This window comes from Mobula hypostoma, chromosome 11 (genome assembly GCF_963921235.1).
Source record: "Mobula hypostoma chromosome 11, sMobHyp1.1, whole genome shotgun sequence".
NCBI lineage: Eukaryota > Metazoa > Chordata > Chondrichthyes > Myliobatiformes > Myliobatidae > Mobula > Mobula hypostoma.
The window spans coordinates 113,243,211-113,264,108 of NC_086107.1; the positions used below are offsets into that span (position 1 = coordinate 113,243,211).

The 20,898-nt window shown below is 57.2% G+C and overlaps 1 protein-coding gene across 1 annotated transcript; it reads right to left on the reverse strand.

Moving 5' to 3' along the window:
* Positions 1–578: 578 nt before the first annotated feature.
* On the reverse strand, positions 579–20,644 carry slx1b (SLX1 homolog B, structure-specific endonuclease subunit). The gene is made up of 7 exons (XM_063063409.1): positions 20,534–20,644; positions 12,088–12,265; positions 7,241–7,292; positions 6,505–6,837; positions 5,853–5,980; positions 5,656–5,752; positions 579–4,706 (listed from the first exon to the last, which is right to left on the reverse strand). The coding sequence occupies exons 2-7, from the start codon at positions 12,258–12,260 to the stop codon at positions 4,677–4,679; spliced, it is 813 nt and encodes a 270-aa protein (XP_062919479.1). The 5' UTR covers positions 12,261–12,265; positions 20,534–20,644; the 3' UTR covers positions 579–4,676.
* Positions 20,645–20,898: the final 254 nt, after the last annotated feature.

Here is a 20,898-nt window from a genome sequence, read left to right on the forward strand (position 1 = left end):
AGTCATAGTCAATACTTTATTGATCCCGGGGCAAATTGATTTTCGTTACAGTTGCACCATAAATAATAAATAGTAATAAAACCATAAATAGTTAAATAGTAATATGTAAATTATGCCAGGGAAGAAGTCCAGGACCAGCCTATTGGCTCAGGGTGTCTGACCCTCCAAGGGAGGAGTTGTAAAGTTTGATGGCCACAGGCAGGAATGACTTCCTATGACGCTCTGTGCTGCATCTCGGTGGAATGAGTCTCTGGCTGAATGTACTCCTGTGCCCACCCAGTACATTATGTAGTGGATGGGAGACATTGTCCAAGATGGCATGCAACTTGGACAGCATCCTCTTTTCAGACACCACCGTCAGAGAGCCCAGTTCCATCCCCACAACATCACTGGCCTTACGAATGAGTTTGTTGATTCTGTTGGTGTCTGCTACCCTCAGCCTGCTGTCCCAGCACACAACAATAAACATGATAGCACTGGCCACCACAGACTCGTAGAATATCCTCAGCATCATCCGGCAGATGTTAAAGGACCTCAGTCTCCTCAGGAAATAGAGATGGCTCTGACCCTTCTTGTAGACAGCCTCAGTGTTCTTTGACCAGTCCAGTTTATTGTCAATTCGTATCCCCAGGTATTTGTAATCCTCCACCATGTCCACACTGACCCCCTGGATGGAAACAGGGGTCACCGGTACCTTAGCTCTCCTCAGGTCTACCACCAGCTCCTTAGTCTTTTTCACATTAAGCTGCAGATAATTCTGCTCACACCATGTGACAAAGTTTCCTACCGCAGCCCTGTACTCAGCCTCATCTCCCTTGCTGATGCATCCAACTATGGCAGAGTCATCCGAAAACTTCTGAAGATGACAAGACTCTGTGCAGTAGGAATGGAGGGTTATGGGCTGAGTGCAGGTTGGTGGGTCTAGGTGAGAGTAAGAGTTCGGCACGGACTAGCAGGGCCGAGATGGCCTGTTTCCGTGCTGTAATTGTTATATGGTTATATGGAGAGGGACGTCCTTCTATTCTGAAGCTGTGCCCTTTGGTCGTAGACTCCTTTGCTATAGGAAACGTTCAGTGGTCCCAACACTAACCCTTGCAGAATATCACTAGTTACTAACAGTCAACAAGAAAGGACCAGTTTTATTTCCAGGTTGCTGTATCTGGTAGGGCACTGAAAATCTGTGCCAATCAACTGGGAGGAGTGTTCAAGGACATCTTTCAGAATCAGAATCAGGTTTATTATCATCGGCATGTGACGTGAAATTTGTTAACTTAGCAGCAGCAGTTCAATGCAATACATAATCTAGCAGAGAGAAAAGATAATAAATAAAATAAAAATAATAACAAACAAGTAAATCAATTACGTATATTGAACAGATTAAAAAAATATGCAAAAACAGAAATACTGTATATTAAAAAAGTGAGGTAATGTCCAAAGATTCAACGTCCATTTAGGAATCGGATGTCAGAGGGGAAGAAGCTGTTCCTGAATCACTGAGTGTGTGCCTTCGGGCTTCTGTATCTCCTACCTGATGGTAACAGTGAGAAAAGTGCATGCCCTGGGTGATGAAGGTCCTTGATAATGGACGCTGCCTTTTTGAGACACCACTCCCTGAAGGTGTCCTGGCTAGTACCCAGGATGGAGCGGACTAGATTTACAACCTCCTGCAGCTTCTTTCGGTCCTGTGCAGTAGCCCCTCCATTCCAGCCCCTTCAATCTCGCACTGCTGCAGGCATAAGTTCCCACCTGCTTCAAAAGGGCAACAATCATATCAGTGCCCAAGAAGAACACTGATACACTGACATGGACTGTGATGAAGTCCTTTGAGAGATTGGTCATACCTAGAATTAACTCCTGCCTAAGCAAGGAATGGGAACTGCTGCAAATTGCTGTCACACCAAGCCTACCACAGATGTAATCTCACTGGCCTTGGGTCACCTGGACAACAGCAATACCTGTGTCAGGCTGCTGTTTATTGATCACAGCTCAGTGTTCAACACCATCATACCCTCAGTTCTAATCAACAAGCTCCAAAACCTGCCTGTTACCTCCCTCTTCAACTGGATCCTTGAATTCCTCATCGGGGCAACACAGTCAATAACATCTCCTCCTCACTGACAATCAACACTAGTGCACCTCAAAGATGCATGCTTAGCCCACTGCTCTACTCTCTCTACACCCACAACTGTGCGGCGAGGCACAGCTCAAATGTCATCTCTAGATTCACCAATGACACAGCTATTGTTGGCAGAATTTCAGATGGTGACGAGAGGGCGTACAGGAGCCAGACAGATCAGCTGCTTGAGTGGTTTTGCAGCAACTCATCGTCAGTAAGACCAAGAAATTGATGATGGACTTCAGGAAGGGGAAGTTGAGAAAACACACATGAGTCCTCATAGAAGGATCAGCAGTGGAAAGCGGGGGAGCAGTTTCAAGTTCTTGTGTGTCAATATCTCTTAAGATCTGTGTGGGGCCCAACATACTGATGCAATTATGAAGAAGGAACATCAGTGGCCATATTTCATTAGGCTTTTGAGGAGACTTGGCATGTCACCAAAGCCTGTGGCAAACGTCTACGGATGTACCGTGGAGAGGACTCTGATTTGGTACATCGCCCCCCGGTGGGGAGGATCATGGCAGGCTGCAGAGGGCTGTGGACACAGTCTACTCCACATGGTCACAACCCTCCCCACCACTCTCACCTTCCAGAGGCAGCTGCGGTGTCCATCAGTAAACACCCTCAACACCACCCACCTCCGCTTCTCATTGCTACCACCAGGAGGGCGCACAGGAGTCTGAAGATTAGTGACTAGGGAACATGCTTCTTCCCCTCTGCCATCAGACAACCGATCCATAAACACTTCCTCGCTATTCCTTTAGTATATACTGTAATTTATTTATTTTGTAATTTAACATCTTGCAAAGCCACAAATTTCACCGCACAAGATGCTGATGATAAACCTGATTTTATTGCACTCTTTGCCTCCAGCCAATCAGCAATCTTCTATCCATTCTAGTATCTTTCCAGTAATACCGTGGGCTCTTACCCTGTTTAGCAGCCTCATGTGTGCCACCTTGTCAAGGACCTTCTGAAAATCCAACCCACTGACTCCTTTGTCAAGGAGATGGGAAGGTTGAGCAGATGTGGTTTGGCTGTTACTCCCCTCAAAGAATTCCAAGAGATTTGTCAGGCATCACGTTTCCCTGAAGGAAACCGTGCTGATAGTGCCTATTTTATTATGCGCCTCCAAGGACCCCAAAACCACATCCTTAATAGCCAACTACAACATCTTCCCAACCACTGAGGTCAGGCTAACTGACTTATAATTTCCTAACTTTTGCCTCCCTCCCTCCGAGAGAGTGGAGTGACATTCACAAATTTTTAGTCCTCCGGAACCGTACCAAATCCTAGATTCACAAAAGATCAAAGTTTGTTAAGTAAATTTTATTATCAAAGTATGTGTATGTCACCATATACCACCCTGAGATTCATTTTCCTGTGGGAACAAATACGCATTAGAACAAAGAAATACAATAGAATCAATCAAAAACTACACACAAACACTGACAAACAACCAAAGTGTACCATATATTGTAACGTTTCATTACTAATGTCTCCACAATCTCTTCAGTCCCCTCTTTCAGAACCCTGGGGTGTAGTTCATCTGGTCCAGGTGACTTATCTACCTTCAGATCTTTCAGCTTCCCAAGCACCTTCTTCTTAAAAATAGCAACAGCACTCACTTCTGCCCCGACACTTGAATTTCTGGTATAAATGGGAGAGACACAGAGATGGGAGGGAGGAGGCATGGAGAAAGTAGGAGTGTGGGGGACAGAGATGGCTGTGGTGATTTGATGGGATTGGTCAGGGACAGACTGGGGCCTGGACACTGAGTGGTTTGGCACAGGGAGTGACAAAGGGATTTTACTCAACTGACCCCTGGTCTCTCTCTGGCCCAGTCCTCCCACAACACTCAGACACCAAATGTGAGACCCTCGATCTAAAACCCACTGGGGGACCCTCCACCCAACTCCCACTGGGGGACCCCTGACCTAAAACCCACTGGGAGACCCTCCACCCAACTCCCACTGGGGGACCCCTGACCTAAAACTCTCTGGGAGACCCTCCACCCAACTCCCACTGTGAGACCCTCCACCCAACTCCCACTGTGAGACCCCTGACCTAAAACCCACTGGGAGACCCTCCACCCAAAACCCACTGTGAGACCCTCCACCCAACTCCCACTGTGAGACCCCTGACCTAAAACCCACTGGGAGACCCTCCACCCAACTCCCACTGGGAGACCCTCCACCCAAAACCCACTGGGGGACCCTCCACCCAAAACCCACTGGGGGACCCCTGACCTAAAACCCACTGGGAGACCCCTGACCTAAAACCCACTGGGAGACCCTCCACCCAACTCCCACTGGGAGACCCTCCACCTAAAACCCAATGGGAGACCCTTGACCCAACTCCCACTGGAGGACCCTTCCTCAAAGATGTTGCTAGAGCTACAGGAGACCACAGAAACGAAATTTCTCTTCAATGCCCCCTTTCCCCGCTCTCAGTCCTTCCTGTCTGGACAACACCCATCAACGGTTCCTGACACCCCACCCACAGCCTCCACTCGAACAGCCGAGTTCCTCCAGCAGGTCGTCTCTTTGCTTCCTGAGGCTCAGATACTGAGGAGATCTGCCCAGTGACCCTGGAAGAGAGAGGGGTCATGAGTCAGTGAGCAGAAGAGTAAACTACAGGTGACATGGCAGAGTGGACAGTCAGCTCCTCTTCCCGCCATTACAGACATTTACACCACACGCTGCATCCGTAAAGCAGACAGCATTATGAAGGACCCCACACACCCCTCATACAAACTCTTCTCCCTCCTGCCATCTGGCAAAAGGCACCGAAGCATTCGGGCTCTCACGACCAGACCGTGCAACAGTTCCTTCCCCCAAGCCATCAGACTCCTCAATACCCAGAGCCTGGACTGACACCAACCTACTGCCCTCTACTGTGCATATTGTCTTGTTTATTATTTATTGTACTGCCTGCACTGTTTTGTGCACTTTATGCAACCTGGGTAGGTCTGTAGTCTAGTGTAGTTTTTGTGTTGTTTTATGTAGTTCGGTGTAGTGTTTTGTATTGTTTCATGTAGCACCATGGTCCTGAAAAACGTTGTCTCATTTTTACTGTGTACTGTACCAGCAGTTATGGTCGAAATGACAATAAAAAGTGACTTGACTTGACACCCCTCCCCACCGTCCAGAGTGGAGTCAGTCAGCCCCACATCCGTCCCTACCATCAGGGACATTTTCAATGGCATCCATCAGTAAGGAGCCTCACCATCCAGGACATGCTCTCCTCTCCTCTCCTCTCGCTACTACCATCAGGAGGGAGTTACAGGAGCCTGAAGATCTACTAGTGGGAGAGGAGGAAAGGAGGGGGGTGAGTACTGATATGTCCGAGGAAGGGGGTGGTGCTGACAACACAGGGTGATCGAGCTCTCTGCCTCAAATCCTCTTACAGTGCCAAGGGGGAGGGAGGAAATGATCAGAGGGAGAGCGGGAGACTCACACCCCGAGGAGGGGGGATCAGAGCTATAGGCAGCTCCCCTCCACCTCCTTCCCCCCCCCGTCCCCTCCTCTCGTACTCACCTGCTGAGGGGGCTCCGAGAGGCAGACAGTCCCTCTGTCTTTGCGCGATTCGCTCATGTGTCGCATCAGGTTCCCCCAAAGAAATGACCGACCACAGCTGGGATCAAAGGGCAGAGGTTAGAGGGGCAGACAAGTGAGCAGGGTGGGGGGAGGCGGACAGACGCCTGGTGGGGTGGGACGGCGAGGTGGATGCCTACCCTGGACACACCCCCTCGAGGGGCAGCAGCTGCTCAGGGTCTCCCTGCAGGAATCTCTGAGCCAGGCAGATGATGTGGGATCGTGCTGTGCACCAGGGGTGGACACACGAGACCAGCACCCCGTCCTCCTGTTGGTGGTGGGAGGGAAAGAAACTGGAATCAGTTGGATTCAGGGACCAGCTGCCCAGCCCACCAAGCAACTCCCCAACAGCACAGTCCCAGAGACGCCCCGTCTGCACCCATGCAGTGATGTCCCAACAGCAACACCATCCCACTCAGCACCCAAACACCAACACAGCACCCTAACACCAACACCATCCTACACAGCACCCCAACACCAACCCACACAGCACCCCAACACCAACACCATCCCACACAGCACCCCAACACCAACACCATCCCACACAGCACCCCAACACCAATACAACACCACTCAGCACCCCAACACCAACACCATCCCACACAGCACCCCAACACCAATACAACACCACTCAGCACCCAACACCAACACTACAACAGGCAAACACTCACAGCACGATTCAGCAAGACCCACGTAAGAATACACACCCCTCCCAACGACAACCCATCGATGGCTTCCCCATGTAACACCACCCACACTGACAAACACACCCAACGATCGGGGGTCACTCACCGTTAGCGGTTTGCCACACACGCTGCACTCTCCTCCGGTCCCCGTCCACATCTCCATCCCCGTCTCCGTCTCGCTCCCCTCTTCAGCTGGCCCACCCCCCACCTCTCCGAAGGCCAGGGCCACGTGGGGCGGGGGCGCGCTGCCGGGGGGCCACTCCTGCCGATGCTGCTGGTGGATCCAGCGGAGGGTGAGGGGGAAGCGCCCCCAGCGCGGGCAGCGCAGTAGCTCCCACAGCAGCCGGAGGTGGAAGGGGTAACTGCCCTCCGCCCGGCTGCGGCCCCTCACCCCCGCCAGCTGCCGGCATCTGGATGGGTGCTGCCAGGACCACTCGAACTGGGGGGAGGGGAGAGAGGTCACACATCAGGGGTCAGCATTGCTGGTGGGGTCAGAGGTCAGGGGTCGGCAAGGTCGGGTTGGGTGGCATTTGAGGTGAAAGGTTGAGGGAAGAGGAAAGGGTTGGATCCTTGGGGAGGGGAGGATCAGCAAGGGAGGGAGAATCAGCCCCATGGTCACATGCCTCTACCCTCCCTCTCTTATTGACTCACATCTTCCCTGTGACCCCCCGACACTCTCCCTCCCTCCAGTTCTCTCTCTCCTTCCTCACTCCCCCAACACCCTTGTCACATTCTCTCTCCCCCTTTTCCCATCTGTATTTTCTCCCTTCCTTCTCTACCCCTCATTGCCTCGCTCTCCGCCCTCCCTCCCTTCCTCCCACACTCCTACTCCCCCCCCTCACCTTCAGTGCAGCCACTGCCGAGGGAAATCCGTGGACAATCAACACCATATCCCTGAGGGAGAGGAAATGAGTCAGAGCCAGCAGGAGATCATTCGGCCCCTCTCCACCCTTCCCTCCCCCAACCAGACACGGGCTGATTCCCACTCCTCAGCACCAGCAGATCCAGGGACCCCTGGGACAAACTCAGTGATGGTCCGGGGGGAGAAACCCAAGGACTCATTACTTCCTCGAGGTGAAGCCCTACCCATCCCCCAATCTTCGGACCTGCCTTCTTCTCAGACCGAGGCCCCTGGGCGGGGGCGGAGGCTCCTCAGCCAGGGGAGGTGGGCAGTCTCCCTCTATTCTCCACTCCCCACCAGCTGCCCGTCATCCTCCCCCCCCCATGAGAATCTTCCGTCCCTTTTCAAAGAGGCGCCTTTTGTTCTTCTGGACCCCAAGGAGCACAGCGCTGTCTGATCAGCCCTGCCCTCTCTCCCCACCACCCGTTCAAATGAGCCTCCCTCATCCCCTCCACTGCCACAGGAAAAAAACCCTGTACCGCACCCCCCCCAACACCCCTTGTCAGAGTTATCCTGCGCGGGGAGAGCAAAATGCATAATGCTCCACGGGCCATCACTCCCCAGGGCTCCTGACAGACGGAACAAGATCAGATTACTCCCAAAATAACACCCCCTCCGGCAATAACCCCCCCAATAAACCACACCTCCGGAAATAAACTCCCCTCAATAAATCCCTCCCATAATAACACCCCCTCCCGCAATAACCCCCCCAGTAAACCACACCTCCGGAAATAAACTCCCCTCAATAAATCCCTCCCATAATAACCCCCCACCCACAATAACCCCCGCCAATAAACCACACCTCCAGAAATAAACTCCCCTCAATAAATCCCTCCCACAATAACACCCCCTCCCGCAATAACCCCCCCAATAAACCACACCTCCGGAAATAAACTCCCCTCAATAAATCCCTCCCATAATAACCCCCCACCCACAATAACCCCCGCCAATAAACCACACCTCCAGAAATAAACTCCCCTCAATAAATCCCTCCCACAATAACACCCCCTCCCGCAATAACCCCCCCAATAAACCACACCTCCGGAAATAAACTCCCCTCAATAAATCCCTCCCATAATAACCCCCCACCCACAATAACCCCCGCCAATAAACCACACCTCCAGAAATAAACTCCCCTCAATAAATCCCTCCCACAATAACACCCCCTCCCGCAATAACCCCCCCAATAAACCACACCTCCGGAAATAAACTCCCCTCAATAAATCCCTCCCATAATAACACCCCCTCCGGCAATAACCTCCCCAATAAACCACACCTCCGGAAATAAACTCCCCTCAATAAATCCCTCCCATAATAACACCCCCTCCCGCAATAACCCCCCCAATAAACCACACCTCCGGAAATAAACTCCCCTCAATAAATCCCTCCCACAATAACACCCCCTCCCGCAATAACCCCCCCAATAAACCACACCTCCAGAAATAAACTCCCCTCAATAAATCCCTCCCATAATAACCACCCACCCACAATAACCCCCCGCCAATAAACCACACCTCCGGAAATAAACTCCCCTCAATAAATCCCTCCCATAATAACCACCCACCCACAATAACCCCCCGCCAATAAACTACACCTCCAGAAATAAACCCTCAATAAACCACCCCTCCTGCAATAAACCCCCACCCACAATAACCCCAATAAACTATACCTCTAGCAATAAACTCCCCTCAATAAACTCTCTCCCGCAATATACAACCCCCATAATAAACCACCCCTAAACAATAAATACCCTTTCCCCCAATGAACATCCCCACAAAAAAAATCCCCCTCCCACAATATACACAATCTCCTTCGATAAAAGGCTGAAGTACCAATCGCCACCAATTGGTACTACCAATCAAGTACCAAAGAGAGCTGTAACCCTCTCCCAGGAATCTGTCATTCTGTATATAAATCCCTGAACCCCTGCATTAGATCCCAGCCTGTAACCCACTCCCATGGATTTGTTATTCTGTATATAAACTCCTGAACCCCTGGATTAGATACCACCCTGTAACCTATTCCCAGGGATCTATTATTCTGTATATGAACCCCTGGATTAGATCCCAGCCTGTAACCCACTCCCAGAGATCTGTTATTCTGTATAGAAACTCCCGGATTAGATCCAAGCCTGTAATCCACTCCCAGGGATCTGTTATTCGATACAATAAACCCCTGAAGCCCTGGTTTAGCTCACACCCCGTAACCCTCTCCCGGGGTAGCTGAGAGGATTGTGGAGATATTAGTAATGATCTTTTAAGCATCACTAGATTCTGGAGTGGCTCCTGTGGACTGGAAAATTGCAGATGCTTAAGGGGAGGCAGAAGAAAGGAAACAATAGGCCAGTTATCCTGACTTCAGTGGTTAGGTAGATGTTGGAGTCCATTAATGATGAGGCTCAGAGGCACACGAGAAAACAGGCCAATGTCCACCTGGTTTCCTTAGAGAGAAATTTTGCCTGAAAATCTATTGGAATTCTTTAAGGAAATAACAAGCATGATAGACAAAGGAGAGTCAGAGGAAGTTGTACACTCGGATTTTCACAAGGCCTTTGACAAGATACCGCACATGAGGCTGCTTAACAGGATAAGAGCCCGTGGTATTACAAGAAAGACACAAGCATGGATAGAGCATTGGCTGGTTGGCAGGAGGCAAAGACTGGGAATAAAAGGAGCCTTCTCTGGTTGGCTCTAATGATTAGTGATACATAGAAACATAGAAAATAGGTGCAGGAGTAGGCCATTCGGCCCTTCGAGCCTGCACCGCCATTTATTATGATCATGGCTGATCATCCAACTCAGAACCCCGCCCCAACCTTCCCTCCATACCCCCTGATCCCCGTAGCCACAAGGGCCATATCTAACTCCCTCTTAAATATAGCCAATGAACTGGCCTCAACTGTTTCCTGTGGCAGAGAATTCCACAGATTCACCACTCTCTGTGTGAAGAAGTTTTTCCTAATCTCGGTCCTAAAAGGCTTCCCCTTTATCCTCAAACTGTGACCCCTCGTTCTGGACTTCCCCAACATCGGGAACAATCTTCCTGCATCTAGCCTGTCCAATCCCTTTAGGATTTTATACGTTTCAATCAGATCCCCCCTCAATCTTCTAAATTCCAACGAGTACAAGCCCAGTTCATCCAGTCTTTCATCATATGAAAGTCCTGCCATCCCAGGAATCAATCTGGTGAACCTTCTTTGTACTCCCTCTATGGCAAGGATGTCTTTCCTCAGATTAGGGGATGTTCCACTTCTTTTCACATTATATTTCAACATTTCAATGACAGAATTGAAAGCCTTGAATCCAAGCTTGCAGATGATACTAAAATAGGTGGAGGTGCAGGTATCGTTGAGGAAGCAATGTCTGCAGAAGGACTTAGATCGGGAGAATGAGAAAATGGGCAGAGAAGTGGCAGATGGAAGACAGTGGAAGGAAGTGTGTGGTCTTGCACTTTGGTAGAAGGAATAAAGGTGTGGACTATTGGCTGGCCTGAGTTGTTCTCTGATCTTGGCAATCCATTTGCAAACGTTTAGTGACCATGCGAGGACACATTAGCAGCGCGCTGGTGATTGTGGGGTGCGGTCTGAACGCCTGGCCTTTACGTACTTTTCAATCAGCTGATTGGTTGTCGTTACAGAAACTGTGACATGGGGAAGAAATCCCGTCACTGGTTGCCTGTGTGGCGAACTTTGTTTGTTGTGCTCTGGAATCTTGCCCGCATCGGCTCATAAATAGGATCGAGATCTATGTGTTCCTTTATAGAATTGTTCGTGGAAAACCAAGGGAAATGCCAGGCGTTCGGGGAACACAACATAATCACAAGCGCACTGACAATGTCTCCTCACACGGCGATGAAGCGTTTGCAAGTAAATTGCCAAGATCGGAGAACAGCTGAACCCAACCATCGTCCACATCTCACGCATTATTTCCAGCGTAGACTATTTTCTAAACAGCGAGAAGATTCAAAAATCAGGTTGAGTCGGTGGTAAGGAAGGTAAATACAAGGTTAGCATTCATTGCAAGAGGATGAGGTTATAAAAGCAAGGCTGAAATGCGTAGCTTTACAAGGCATTGGGTGGACTGCTCTTGGAGCATTTTAGGCCCCTTATCCAAGATGTGCTGGTATAGGAGATTGTCCAGTGCAGATTCACAAGAATGATCCCATGAATGAAAGGGTCTGATGACTCTAGGCCTCAGCTTGCTGGAGTTTGGAAGAATGAGGGGGGAAATCTCACTGAAATCGGTCGAATATTGAAAGTAGCACACACAAAATGCTGGAGGAACTCAGCAGGTCAGGCCTGAATAAACAGTCGAGGTTCTGGGCCGAGAACCGTCAATTCTGAAGAAAGGTCTTGGCCCGAAACGTTGGTGAATTGTTACAGATGACAGTGGTGGCTAACTCATTGAGCATATTTTAAAGCGGAGGTTGATAGGTTCTTGATAGGCAAGACATCAAGGATTACAGGGAGGAGGCAGGAGAATGGGGTTGAGAGGGATAATAAATCAGCCATGATGGAATGGCAGTAGACTCAATGGGCCGAATGGCCTGATATGCTCCAATCTCTTATGGATCTGTTATTATGTACATAAACCACTGAAGTCCTGGATTAGATTCCAGCCTGCAACTCACTCCCAGGGACCTGTTTTACTAAATATAAACTCCAACCCCCCGGATTATCTAATCTACATTGTGTGTTCTACATTGAGACCCCTGGGTTCGTGGATTCACTGGGTTCCGGCAGCACCCCAGCACCCACAATCATCAGCCAGCAGGGAGGGTAATGCTCACCAGGGTCCCCTGCCACTGGTGCGCCAGGCCCCTCCGTGGCGCTTGCCCGCGTTGTGCTGCCTGACCCTCCTCTGTGGGTTCACCGTGAACCCGATGTAGACGCGGCCCTGGAACTTGGGGTTTCTGCACAGCAGAAGGTAGACGCCGTAGAAATGTCCGCGTTCGCCCACCATTGCTCCTGAGGGAGAGGACAGAGAGTGGTGGGAAGTGGGGTATCAGAGAGGGGTAGAGGGCTCAGGAAGACAGGGGGAGCGGTCAGCGGGTAGACAGACATTGTAGAAATGTCTGGGTTCGCATACCATCGTTCCCGAGGAGGAGGATAGAGTGCTGACTGAGAGTGGTGGGTGGTGGGGTGTCAGAAAGGAGTGTGGGACACAGAGCGACAGGGAAGTGGGGGTTAGAGAGAAGGCATGGTAGAAATGTCCGTGCTCACTCGACAGCGTTCCCAAGGACAGAGGGTCACTGGATGACAGGGGTTCTGAGTGATGGGGAGGGGGTAGTTGAGACACATAGGGAGGGGATTCAGAGAGATCGGGAGACAACGAAGAAATGACTGCCCTCCCCCAACTTTGCTCCTGTGCAAGAGGGTGTGAGCGTGAACTGAGAGCAGGTGGCAGGGGGGTGTTCCACAGGGATAGGGAGAGGCAAGGGAGGGATCAGAGAGATTGGTCACAGGAAGAGAGAGAGTCTCATTGACAAAAGAAATGGAAATGGGGAAGCAACACACATCAAAGTTGCCGGTGAACGCAGCAGGCCAGGCAGCATCTATAGGAAGAGGCGCAGTCGACGTTTCGGGCCGAGACCCTTCGTCAGGACTAACTGAAGGAAGAGTGAGTAAGGGATTTGAAAGTTGGAGGGGGAGGGGGAGATGCAAAATGATAGGAGAAGACAGGAGGGGGAGGGATGGAGCCGAGAGCTGGACAGGTGATTGGCAAAAGGGGATACGAGAGGATCATGGGACAGGAGGTCCGGGAAGAAAGACGGGAGGGGGTGACCCAGAGGATGGGCAAGAGGTATATTCAGATGGACAAAGGGAGAAAAAGGAGAGTGAGAGAAAGAATGTGTGCATAAAAATGAGTAACAGATGGGGTACGAGGGGGAGGTGGGGCATTAGCGGAAGTTCGAGAAGTCAATGTTCATGCCATCAGGTTGGAGGCTACCCAGACGGAATATAAGGTGTTGTTCCTCCAACCTGAGTGTGGCTTCATCTTTACAGTAGAGGAGGCCGTGGATAGACATGTCAGAATGGGAATGGGACGTGGAATTAAAATGTGTGGCCACTGGGGAAGGATGTAGGCTGGGGAGGAGGTGACAGAGATGGAGTGGGGCGTAAGGGAGGGGTGATGGAGACAGGGATGGGTGGACGGAGACGGGGAGGGGCGTAAGGGAGGGAGGGGTGGCTGAGACGAGGAGGAGTGTAAGGGAGGGTGGGAGTGGTGGAGATGGGAAGAGGTGTAGGGGGTGATGGGTGTTGGAGACGAGGAGGGGTGTAAGGGAGGGAGGGGTGATAGGGACAGGGAGGGGTGTAGAGGAGTGAGGGGTGACGGAGACGGGGAGGGGTGTGGGGGGGTGACAGAGACGGGGAGGGGTGTAGGGGGGGTGAGAGCGACGGGGAGGGGTGTAGGGGGTGACAGAGATGGGGAGGGATGTAAGGGAGGGAGGGGTGATGGAGATGGGGAGGGGTATGGGGGGGTGAGGGGTAATGGAGATGGGGAGGGGTGTAGGGGAGTGACGGGGAGGGATTTAGGGGAGTAATTGGGTTGGGGAGGGGATAATGGAGACGGGGGCTGGTGTAGGGGAGTTGAAGGGTGATGGAGACGGGGAGGGGTGTAGGGGGTGATGGAGTTGAAGAGGAGTATAGGGGACTGAGGGGTGATGGAGACGGGGAGGAGTATAGGGGAGTAAGGGGTGACAGAGTTGAGGAGGGGTATAGGGGAGTGAGGGGTGATGGAGACGGGGAGGGGTGTAAGGGAGGGAATGGGTGATGTAGACGGGGAGAGGTATAGGCCAGTGAGGGGGTGATGGAGACGGGGAGGGGTGTAGGGGAGTGAGGGGTGATGGGAGGTGATGGAGACGGGGAGGGGTGTAAGGGGGTGATGGGGACGGGGAGGGGTGTAGGGGAGTTGAGGGGAGACGGAGACAGGGAGGGATGGAGGGGAGTGAGGGGGTGATGGAGACCGGGAGGGGTGTAGGGGGTGATGGAGTTGAGGGGGAGTATAGGGGAGTGAGGGGTGACAGAGTTGAGGAGGGGTATAGGGGAGTGAGGGGTGATGGGGAGGGGTGTAGGGGTGACGGAGACGGGGAGGGGTGTAGGGGGGTGATGGGGACGGGGAGGGGTGTAGGGGAGTGACGGGGAGGGATTTAGGGGGTAATAGGGTTGGGGAGGGGATGAAGGAGACAGGGGCGGGTGTAGGGGAGTTGAGGGGTGATGGAGATGAGGAGGGGTGTAGGGGAGTTGAGGGGAGACGGAGACGGGGAGGGGTGTAGGGGAGTGAGGGGGTAATGGAGACCGGGAGGGGTGTAGGAGGTGACGGAGTTGAGGAGTATAGGGGAGTGAGGGGTGACAGAGTTGAGGAGGGGTATAGGGGAATGAGGGGTGATGGGGAGGGGTGTAGGGGTGACGGAGACGGGGAGGGGTATAGGGGAGTGAGGGGTGATGGGGAGGGGTGTAGGGGGTTGACGGAGATGGGGAGGGGCTAGGGGGGTGATGGGGATGGGGAGGGGTGTAGGGGATGATGGGGACGGGGAGGGGTGTAGGGCGGTGATGGGGACGGGGAGGGGTGTAGGGGGTGATGGGGGAGGGGTGTAGGGGGGTGATGGGGATGGGGAGGGGTGTAGGGGGTGACGGGGAGGTGTGTAGGGGATGATGGAGATGGGGAGGGGTATAGGGGGTGATGGGGACGGGGAGGGGTGTAGGGGTGTTGCTGGGGACGGGGAGGGGTGTAGGGGGGTGATGGGGACGGGGAAGGGGAGGGGGGTGACGGGGGGGTGATGGGGACGGGTTGGTGTGTAGGGGGTGATGGGGACAGGGAGGGGTGTAGGGGGGTGATGGGGACGGGGAGGGGTGTAGGAGTGTTGATGGGGACGGGGAGGGGTGTATGGGGGTGATGGGGACGGGGAGGGGTGTAGGGGGATAATGGGGAAGGGGAGGAGGGGAGTGGGGAAGGGGTGACGGGGGAGGGGTGTAGGGGGGAGGGGGTGATGGGGGAGGGGTATAGGGGGGTGATAGGGACGGGGAGGGGTGTAGGGGGGAGGGAGTGATGGGGGGAGGGGTATAGGGGGGTTATGGGGATGGGGAGGGGTGTAGGGGGTGACAGGGGGAGGGGTGTAGGGGGGTGATGGGGACGGGGAGGGGTGTAGGGGGGAGGGGGTGACGGGGGGAGGGGTGTATGGGGGTGATGGGGACGGGGAGGGGTGTAGGGGGATGATGGGGAAGGGGAGGAGGGGAGTGGGGAAGGGGTGATGGGGGAGGGGTGTAGGGGGGAGGGGGTGATGGGGGGAGGGGTATAGGGGGTGATAGGGACGGGGAGGGGTGTAGGGGGGAGGGAGTGATGGGGGAGGGGTATAGGGGGGTTATGGGGACGGGGAGGGGTGTAGGGGGTGACAGGGGGAGGGGTGTAGGGGGGTGATGGGGACGGGGAGGGGTGTAGGGGGGAGGGGGTGACGGGGGGAGGGGTGTAGGGGGGTGATGGGGACGGGGGATGGGTGCAGGGGGGAGGGGTGTAGGGGGGTGATGGGGACGGGGAGGGGTGTAGGGGGGGAGGGGGTGACGGGGGAGGGGTGTAGGGGGGTGATGGGGATGGGGAGGGGTGTAGGGGGGAGGGGGTGACGGGGGAGGGGTGTAGGGGGGTGATGGGGACGGGGAGAGGTGTAGGGGGTGACGGGGGGAGGGGCATAGGGGGTGATGGGGACAGGGAGGGGTGTAGGGGGTGACGGGGGGAGGGGTGTAGGGGGGAGGGGTATGGGGGGTGATGGGGATGGGGAGGGGTGTAGGGGGAGGGGTGTAGGGGGGAGATGGGGACGGGGAGGGGTGTAGGGGGGAGGGGGTGACGGGGGAGGGGTGTAGGGGGTGATGGGTAGGGGGAGGGGTGTAGGGGGGTGATGGGGACGGGGAGGGGTGTAGGGGGGTGATGGGGACGGGGAGGGGGTGACGGGGGGACGGGTGTAGGGGGGTGATGGGGACGGGGAGGGGGTGTAGGGGGGAGGGGTGTAGGGGGTGATGGGTCGGGGAGGGGTGTAGGGGGGTGATGGGGACGGGGAGGGGTGTAGGGGAGGGGTGTAGGGGGTGATGGGGACAGGGAGGGGTGACGGGGGGACAGGGGTAGGGGGAGGGGTGTAGGGGGGTGATGGGGACAGGGAGGGGTGACGGGGGGACGGGTGTAGGGGAGGGGTGTAGGGTGGTGATGGGGACGGGGAGGGGTGTAGGGGGGTGATGGGGACGGGGAGGAGGTGACCGGGGAGGGGTGTAGGGGGGAAGGGGTGTAGGGGGAGGGGTGTAGGGGGGTGATGGGGACGGGGAGGGGGTGACAGGGGAGGGGGTGTAGGGGGGAGGGGTGTAGGGGGGAAGGGGTGACGGGGGAGGGGTATAGGGGGTGATGGAGACGGGGAGGGGTGTAGGGGGTGATGGGGGGAGGGGTGTAGGGGGGTGATGGGGACGGGGAGGGGTGTAGGGGGGAGGGGGTGACGGGGGAGGGGTGTAGGGGGGTGATGGGGACGGGGAGGGGTGTAGGGGGGTGATGGGGACGGGGAAGGGGAGGGGGGTGACGAGGACGGGTTGGTGTGTAGGGGGTGATGGGGACAGGGAGGGGTGTAGGGGGGTGATGGGGACTGGGAGGGGTGTAGGAGTGTTGATGGGGACGGGGAGGGGTGTATGGGGGTGATGGGGACGGGGAGGGGTGTAGGGGGATGATGGGGAAGGGGTGGAGGGGAGGGGGGAAGGGGTGACGGGGGAGGGGTGTAGGGGGGGAGGGGGTGACGGGGGGGAGTGGTATAGGGGGGTGATGGGGACGGGGAGGGGTGTAGGGGGGGAGGTGGTGACGGGGGAGGGGTATAGGGGGGTTATGGGGACGGGGAGGGGTGTAGGGGGTGAGGGGTGTAGGGGGGTGATGGGGACGGGGAGGGGTGTAGGGGGGGAGGGGGTGACGGGGGGAGGGGTGTAGGGGGGTGATGGGGACGGGGGATGGGTGTAGGGGGGAGGGGTGTAGGGGGGTGATGGGGACGGGGAGGGGTGTAGGGGGGAGGGGGTGACGGGGGAGGGGTGTAGGGGGGTGATGGGGACGGGGGAGGGGTGTAGGGGTGATGGGGACGGGGTGTAGGGGATGACGGGGGGAGGGGTATAGGGGGTGATGGGGACAGGGAGGGGTGTAGGGGGTGACGGGGGGAGGGGTGTAGGGGGTGATGGGGACGGGGAGGGGGTGACGGGGAGGGGGTGACGGGAGAGGGGTGTAGGGGGGAGGGGGTGACGGGGGGAGGGGGTGTAGGGGGGAGGGGTATAGGGGGGTGATGGGGACGGGGAGGGGTGTAGGGGGTAGGGGTGTAGGGGGGTGATGGGGACGGGGAGGGGTGTAGGGGGTAGGGGTGTAGGGGGGTGATGGGTAGGGGGAGGGGTGTAGGGGGTAGGGGTGTAGGGGGAGGGGTGTAGGGGGGTGATGGGGACGGGGAGGGGTGTAGGGGGGAGGGGTGCAGGTGGGAGGGGTGTAGGGGGGTGATGGGGACGGGGAGGGGGGAAGGGGTGACGGGGGTAGGGGTGTAGGTGGGTGATGGGGACGGGGAGGGGGTGACGGGGAGGGGTGTAGGGGGTGACGGGTGTAGGGGGGTGATGGGGACGGGAAGGGGTGTAGGGGGAGGGGGTGACGGGGGAGGGGTGTAGGGGGTTGATGGGGACGGGGAGGGGTGACGGGGGGGACGGGTGTAGGGGGGAGGGGTGTAGGGGGGTGATGGGGACGGGGAGGGGGTGACAGGGGAGGGGGTGTAGGGGGGAGGGGTGTAGGGGGTGATGGGTCGGGGAGGGGTGTAGGGGGGAGGGGGTGACGGGGGAGGGGTATAGGGGGTGATGGGGACAGGGAGGTGTGTAGGGGGGAGGGGGTGATGGGGGAGGGGTGTAGGGGGGTGATGGGACGGGGAGGGGTTAGGGGGGAGGGGTGACGGGGGAGGGGTGTAGGGGGGTGATGGGGACGGGGAGGGGTGATGGGGGGACGGGTGTAGGGGGAGGGGTGTAGGGGGGTGATGGGGACGGGGAGGGGTGTAGGGGGGTGATGGGGACGGGGAAGGGGAGGGGGGTGACGGGGACGGGTTGGTGTGTAGGGGGTGATGGGGACAGGGAGGGGTGTAGGGGGGTGATGGGGACGGGGAGGGGTGTAGGAGTGTTGATGGGGACGGGGAGGGGTGTATGGGGGTGATGGGGACGGGGAGGGGTGTAGGGGGATGATGGGGAAGGGGTGGAGGGGAGGGGGAAGGGGTGACGGGGGAGGGGTGTAGGGGGGAGGGGGTGACGGGGGGAGTGGTATAGGGGGTGATGGGGACGGGGAGGGGTGTAGGGGGGGAGGGGGTGACGGGGGAGGGGTATGGGGGGTTATGGGGACGGGGAGGGGTGTAGGGGGTGAGGGGTGTAGGGGGGTGATGGGGACGGGGAGGGGTGTAGGGGGAGGGGGTGACGGGGGGAGGGGTGTAGGGGGGTGATGGGGACGGGGGATGGGTGTAGGGGGGAGGGGTGTAGGGGGGTGATGGGGACGGGAGGGGTGTAGGGGGGAGGGGGTGACGGGGGAGGGGTGTAGGGGGGTGATGGGGACGGGGAGGGGTGTAGGGGATGACGGGGGAGGGGTATAGGGGGTGATGGGGACAGGGAGGGGTGTAGGGGTGACGGGGGGGGTGTAGGGGGTGATGGGGATGGGGAGGGGGTGACGGGGGAGGGGTGTAGGGGGGAGGGGGTGACGGGAGAGGGGTGTAGGGGGGAGGGGGTGACGGGGGGAGGGGGTGTAGGGGGGAGGGGTATAGGGGGTGATGGGGACGGGGAGGGGTGTAGGGGGTAGGGGTGTAGGGGGGTGATGGGGACGGGGAGGGGTGTAGGGGGAGGGGGTGAAAGGGAGGGGTGTAGGGGGGTGATGGGTAGGGGAGGGGTGTAGGGGGTAGGGGGAGGGGTGTAGGGGGGTGATGGGGACGGGGAGGGGTGTAGGGGGGAGGGGTGCAGGTGGGAGGGGTGTAGGGGGGTGACGGGGGTAGGGGTGTAGGTGGGTGATGGGGACGGGGAGGGGGTGACGGGGAGGGGGGTGATGGGGACGGGGAGGGGGTGACGGGGAGGGGTGTAGGGGGTGACGGGTGTAGGGGGGTGATGGGGACGGGAAGGGGTGTAGGGGGGAGGGGTGTAGGGGGGTGATGGGGACGGGGAGGGGTGACGGGGGGACGGGTGTAGGGGGAGGGGTGTAGGGGGGTGATGGGGACGGGGAGGGGTGTAGGGGGGAGGGGGTGACGGGGGAGGGGTGTAGGGGGGTGATGGGGACGGGGAGGGGTGACGGGGGGACGGGTGTAGGGGAGGGGTGTAGGGGGGTGATGGGGACGGGGAGGGGTGTAGGGGGGAGGGGGTGACGGGAGAGGGGTGTAGGGGGGAGGGGGTGACGGGGGGAGGGGGTGTAGGGGGGAGGGGTATAGGGGGTGATGGGGACGGGGAGGGGTGTAGGGGGTAGGGGTGTAGGGGGGTGATGGGGACGGGGAGGGGTGTAGGGGGAGGGGGTGAAAGGGAGGGGTGTAGGGGGGTGATGGGTAGGGGAGGGGTGTAGGGGGTAGGGGGAGGGGTGTAGGGGGGTGATGGGGACGGGGAGGGGTGTAGGGGGGAGGGGTGCAGGTGGGAGGGGTGTAGGGGGGTGACGGGGGTAGGGGTGTAGGTGGGTGATGGGGACGGGGAGGGGGTGACGGGGAGGGGGGTGATGGGGACGGGGAGGGGGTGACGGGGAGGGGTGTAGGGGGTGACGGGTGTAGGGGGGTGATGGGGACGGGAAGGGGTGTAGGGGGGAGGGGTGTAGGGGGGTGATGGGGACGGGGAGGGGTGACGGGGGGACGGGTGTAGGGGGAGGGGTGTAGGGGGGTGATGGGGACGGGGAGGGGTGTAGGGGGGAGGGGGTGACGGGGGAGGGGTGTAGGGGGGTGATGGGGACGGGGAGGGGTGACGGGGGGACGGGTGTAGGGGAGGGGTGTAGGGGGGTGATGGGGACGGGGAGGGGTGTAGGGGGGAGGGGGTGACGGGGGGAGGGGGTGACGGGGGGAGGGGTGTAGGGGGGTGATGGGGACGGGGAGGGGTGTAGGGGAGGGGTATAGGCCAGTGAGGGGTGACAGGAATTTGGGGTGGAGGACTGGGGAATCGGTGGATCAAGTTACTGGGATACTGCGCTGCATTCTGGGGCTTTGGGTATGTGGACGGTTAGAAATTTATTCTCCTCCTGTTCACTAGCCTCACCTCGAATGCAAACCAAAGCCTTTGCAAAATGCCGAATGCAGCCGAGGACAGTCCCTTCTCACACCGGCGGCCGCTCCGCGCCAACAGCCCGGATGCAATCCCGCCTTTTCCGTTTAATGAGTAGTAAAGGCCGTGGCCCCTTTAAGGAAAAGCCGGTAGCTCCGGTTTGCTTCCGCCCTCCCCTCTCCCAATGGCTATCTACGCGCAAAGCCGCGCCTCCATTGGCTGTGTTGCGCTGTCGATCATGCTGCGGGTCAGCGGACGGAAGTAAGGTCCTTTTCCGCCCCGCAGACCGCAGCGAGATGTTTCTAAAAGTGGCTCTTTTTGCTGGGAAACTTGCTGAATTTTCAGCACTGCCGCAGAAC

What these genes read in the sequence shown, in the direction of transcription:
- slx1b (XM_063063409.1), bottom strand. Translation starts at nt 12,260, where the DNA reads ATGGTGGGCGAACGCGGACATTTCTACGGCGTCTACCTTCTGCTGTGC. An exon ending in ACCAGTGGCAGGGGACCCTG is followed by an intron (nt 7,293 to 12,087) that starts GTGAGCATTACC and finishes CCTCTCCCTCAG; the next exon opens with GGATATGGTGTTGATTGTCC. An exon ending in TCTCGGAGCCCCCTCAGCAG is followed by an intron (nt 4,707 to 5,655) that starts GTGAGTACGAGA and finishes TCTCTCTTCCAG; the next exon opens with GGTCACTGGGCAGATCTCCT.